General features: G+C 42.0%; 1 protein-coding gene across 1 annotated transcript; it reads left to right on the top strand.

Moving 5' to 3' along the window:
- Positions 1-2,156: 2,156 nt before the first annotated feature.
- Positions 2,157-4,122, top strand: LOC121870062 (carbohydrate sulfotransferase 11-like). Its single transcript, XM_042371807.1, has 2 exons — positions 2,157-2,713; positions 3,535-4,122. The coding sequence occupies exon 2, from the start codon at positions 3,544-3,546 to the stop codon at positions 4,036-4,038; it is 495 nt and encodes a 164-aa protein (XP_042227741.1). The 5' UTR covers positions 2,157-2,713; positions 3,535-3,543; the 3' UTR covers positions 4,039-4,122.
- Positions 4,123-4,529: the final 407 nt, after the last annotated feature.

The following is a 4,529-nucleotide window of genomic DNA, read 5'->3' as shown; positions in this document are numbered from 1 at the left end:
TCAGTTTTGTTTTGTTTGCAGCATAAATCTTATTCATAGCTTGGGCAGCAGTAAGGAAGTATATTATGTGGTAACTGTAGCGTCACTCCTCAGGTTGTGGCGGAGGGGGCCACCTGGCTGAACTCACCTTACAATCTCTTCTGGACGGCGTCAACACATTAAAACAAAATCAATAAACCACAAAACAATGTTGGTTTGAAGATACGGCAACAGCACCTTGCCACAATTAGTAGAAGAAAACACAAAAACAAGACATTGACAAGAGAACACACCTCAGGCTGAACATACCTTATTGCTGCTGACAAAAGAAGAGAGGAATCACTCAACCATGATTAGGAGGGTTTCAAGAATTAATTTGTTAGTGTTATTATTACTGATTTGGACGAGCATAAAGTGGTAAGTACCTGTAGAGTTTTCATAAAATTTCTCATCGGTTTCAGGACCAAATTCTATGAGAGAACTTAATCCTAACTTACTGTACATAGAGACTTACGTGCCTCGCCAGCCTCGTGGACTGTGCATACGCTTAAGGGGTAACAGAAAGGGTAGGAACGAAAGACGTGACGATGAGGTTGAGTGATAAAATATAGAGCTGTGCATTGGGGGACGGGAGGGTGGGGAGGGGTTCTAAAATATTAAGGATTAAACATACTGTAGAGTATTTGAGGCGGATTATTGTAAGTATGTAGTGATTCCCTCCTCTGTACAAAGGCTTGTGTATAAAGAGGGAATCTATTTTTTTTTTATATAACACAGGTGAATCTATAAAAAATTAACGATACTCGCTTGCAGGTATCAGGGAGCCTTCACACATATAGCCGGCCTCAAGATTATCCGGGGTAAGTATTGAACCCTTGCACTATGTTGCTGATGGTGGCAGGTTCTGTCTGTGTCCGTGCCAGGTGCCCGGTACAGTGTCACTACGGGAATATTGAGATCACAGCTTTGTGGACATTGCTATGGCCGCCAATGCTAACAAAACCCTACGATTATCATTGCTTTCCAATTAGCATTTGTATCCAATCAAATTAATAATTGAGTAGTAATTGCGCCTCATCTTCTGCCTTGTTCCTCTCCATGTTAAGTACAAGGAATCACCCAATGAGTAAAATTACAATGAAACATGAGCAGCAGTCTCGACTGAGGACAACTAAAGAGTGTAAACTTTGATGAGATGTTGAGGAACAAAAACTGTATTAGTTACAGCCTACCTGAGGCCTGGGAAGGTCCCATACTACGACACTAATTTCTTGAACTCCTGCAGGTGAGTCTGAGGAGAGGGCAGAACATACTGTGCCCTCACAAGAGCAAGTTAAAAAGAGTAATAAGACTCTTTGGGAGGCACAGCAGCAGGAGAGGAGGTCTGCCATGCGGGAAGGTTGTGGAGGCACGCCCTTTGACGAGGCTCTGAATCGGATCCTCGACGAAGGTTTGATACTGAAGTACCTCCTGATAGACGACGTCCACCAAGCGATGTACTGCTCCATCCCGAAGGTCATGTTAATAGTTGTCTTACTCATTTTGTCTTAATAGTCATGAGTAGGTTTAGGATAATTATGCATTTGCATATGTGCATATGCAAATGCATATTTAAGCCATTTTTGAGCTAAAGTGCATATTCATATTTTTTTGTTTTATAAGGCATATACAGTATTTGGAAAATTCCCAAATATTATAAAACATTCTTCAACCTCAAGGGTCAAAAAATTCGCGAGCATAACAGCAACGCTGGGGCAGAAATTACTGATATTTGAAATATAATAAATGTCCATTATGTTGCACTAATACAAAATCGAAAATACGCGATTTTGTTTTAGCGTCATAATATCCAAAAGGAACATACTTAAGTGACGTTTATATAGCTCAACATTAGGCTGTGGTTAGCTAGGCCGTGATTGGCTGGTCAGTGGACATGAACTGTACGTGATGGGTTCGTGTTCAGCCAGGCAGGATATAGATGCACGGGCTCCATTAGTTCCCTCCTGACACTCTTTTGTTCTTCTGTTTTCTTAAAAGGAAAATACTTTTTTCAGTATTGTTTAATAAATTACTTTATGTTAGTATATTGTTTTTTGTATTTAATTCTTCTTTAAAAAATCCTACTTCGGCGACATCCTGTCTGGGAAAGTAAATTTACTGAGAAAATGTACAGAAAAGGAGTTTTACTGCATATTTGCATGCATATTTAGCCATTTTTAAATGCATAATTATCCTAAGCCTAGTCATGAGAATCCTGGCTGTGACTCCCATAGTTTTTATATATGCAGTTCCATCATCCCTCAGGTCACCTACACAATCAGGTACCCGGTAACTCAGCCTCCCATCACTACCATCTGAAGATGACTTGTAGTCTGACCCCCCGTGTTAGCTTATGAGTCTTGGGTACAATAAACCAGCCCAAATATAAAAGAAGACAACACAATAGTACAATGTATGAAATCTTAATAAACTGGCCATGTTGTTACCTATCTGTAGCTCTATGCAAGGATATTATATTTAAGTAGAACAAGGATAATTTACTATCTATTTACTATTCATTTTAATGGTTTTCAAAGATTAATTCATATTTTATCTCAATTTTCCCTCAACTCACCAGGTTTCGAGCACTACCTGGAAGAAGGTGTGGTTGGAGCTGACGGGCCTCAACACCACCAGGAAATTTCGTAAGCCACACGTCTCACTGAACCGACACACTCGTAAGGAGAACCGCCAAGTAAGTCTTCACACACTTCGCTACACTCTGTCATCAGCTGGCTTCTGCACCTGTATGTATGATCATCTTGCTTCACTATTCAAACAAGTTTCATCCTGGTGTTTTGTAGTTTTGTTTAGTACTATTGTTTACATACACAGGAACAGTTTGTTTAAATACATAGCAACATATTACTGATACACATATAAAGGAGCCCTCGAGGCAAATTATTACACAGTCTATCGCAAGTGTTTACCTTAAGTTCAGAAGGCTTTACCGTCAAATGTAAGTAATGGTTATTAATTCAGAAGTGTACAGTACGTTTCCACTCACTAACAGTAGCCTACGTCCTCCATATGCCAGCTGTACATTCATCAGTAGTGTTCACGAACCGCCGTGCATCAGGTTCTTAATGTCGGTAAGCGTGAAAATTTGTGTTTGTTTACCCGATAGAGACGTGTGTTTCTTAAATGTTTAATGTCTGTGTACCTTCGTGGAAGACCATTTAACCTAACCTAACCTAACCTAACCTAAGGGATGGATCTCGGGCTCAACTCTCCGGCCCAAGTGAAGGCTGGCTGGGCTGGTTTCTCATCTTGAACTCCATTAACATGATGAGTTCACTTGTGGCTCATGAATATTAAGTATCAGGGGACCAACACCTGTGGAGCCATTTTTTATATTAATAGGAAAACATTTCTACACGTGAAAACATCCGAGAAGTGGTAGCCTGTTATCTATTAAAGGTGGCGCGGATCACATGAACTGTCCCTAAACTCAATATATCCAATGGCAGTAGTTTTAAATGGTTTAATTACTGTACATGTATTTATTTTCTTCAGAAGTCGGATATGAAATACAAGTTGGCGACATTCACCAAGTTCATCATTGTGCGTCACCCATTTGAGCGTCTCCTCTCCGCCTACAGAAATAAGGTCGAAGGCCCCAAGAGAACACGTTATCAAGGATCACCGTTCAGATATGTCAAGAAGTATCGTTCAAACGCCACTCAGACAGATATCACATGGCCGGAGTTTGTGACTTACCTCATTAATGGCGGCTACGTAAGGAACAATCATTGGCGCCCTTACGGTACACGGTGTCACCTGTGCGCCATTGACTATGACATCATCGCCAAGTATGAAACTCTAGTGAAGGATTCTGAGGAGTTCCTACGGAGAGTGGGAGCCCCGGAGTCCTTACACTACCCAGAATATCATCCCAGCAGCACCAAGGACATTCTGGAGAGTTATATGAAGAAACTCACTAAGGAGCAGATCGACCGCCTCTACCACACTTACAAACAAGATTTTATACTTTTCCAGTATACATATAACACTCAGTAGACTTGCTGTTGATGACCACCCTCCCACCAGCCTCCCCCTGTCTCTCCCACACCTCCCTCTCTCACCCACACACCTCCCTCTCTCACCCACACACCTCCCTGTCTCACTCACACCTCCCACTCTCACCCACACACCTCCCTCTCTCACCCACACACCTCCCACTCTCACCCACACACCTCCCACTCTCACCCACACACCTCCCTCTCTCACCCACACACCTCCCACTCTCACCCACACACCTCCCTCTCTCACCCACTCCTCACATTAAACCTTTCACAAGTGCTTTCCTGGCGTTTCACCCATCATAGCTCTGCCACTCTTATTGAATATACCTGTACTGTGGTGTTATTGAGTCAACCTCTACTCGACAGATTTATTATGAGCTGTTTGACACGTAAACAAAATCATCTTGTTGAAGTTGTTCGCTGACACGTACTGAGAGACGCCACTAAAACACTATTTTCTTGCATGTACTAACACCACCTACCTCA

Source organism: Homarus americanus, unplaced genomic scaffold (assembly GCF_018991925.1).
Source record: "Homarus americanus isolate GMGI-L3 unplaced genomic scaffold, GMGI_Hamer_2.0 scaffold27875, whole genome shotgun sequence".
NCBI lineage: Eukaryota > Metazoa > Arthropoda > Malacostraca > Decapoda > Nephropidae > Homarus > Homarus americanus.
This window is presented reverse-complemented; position numbering and strand designations above follow the sequence as displayed.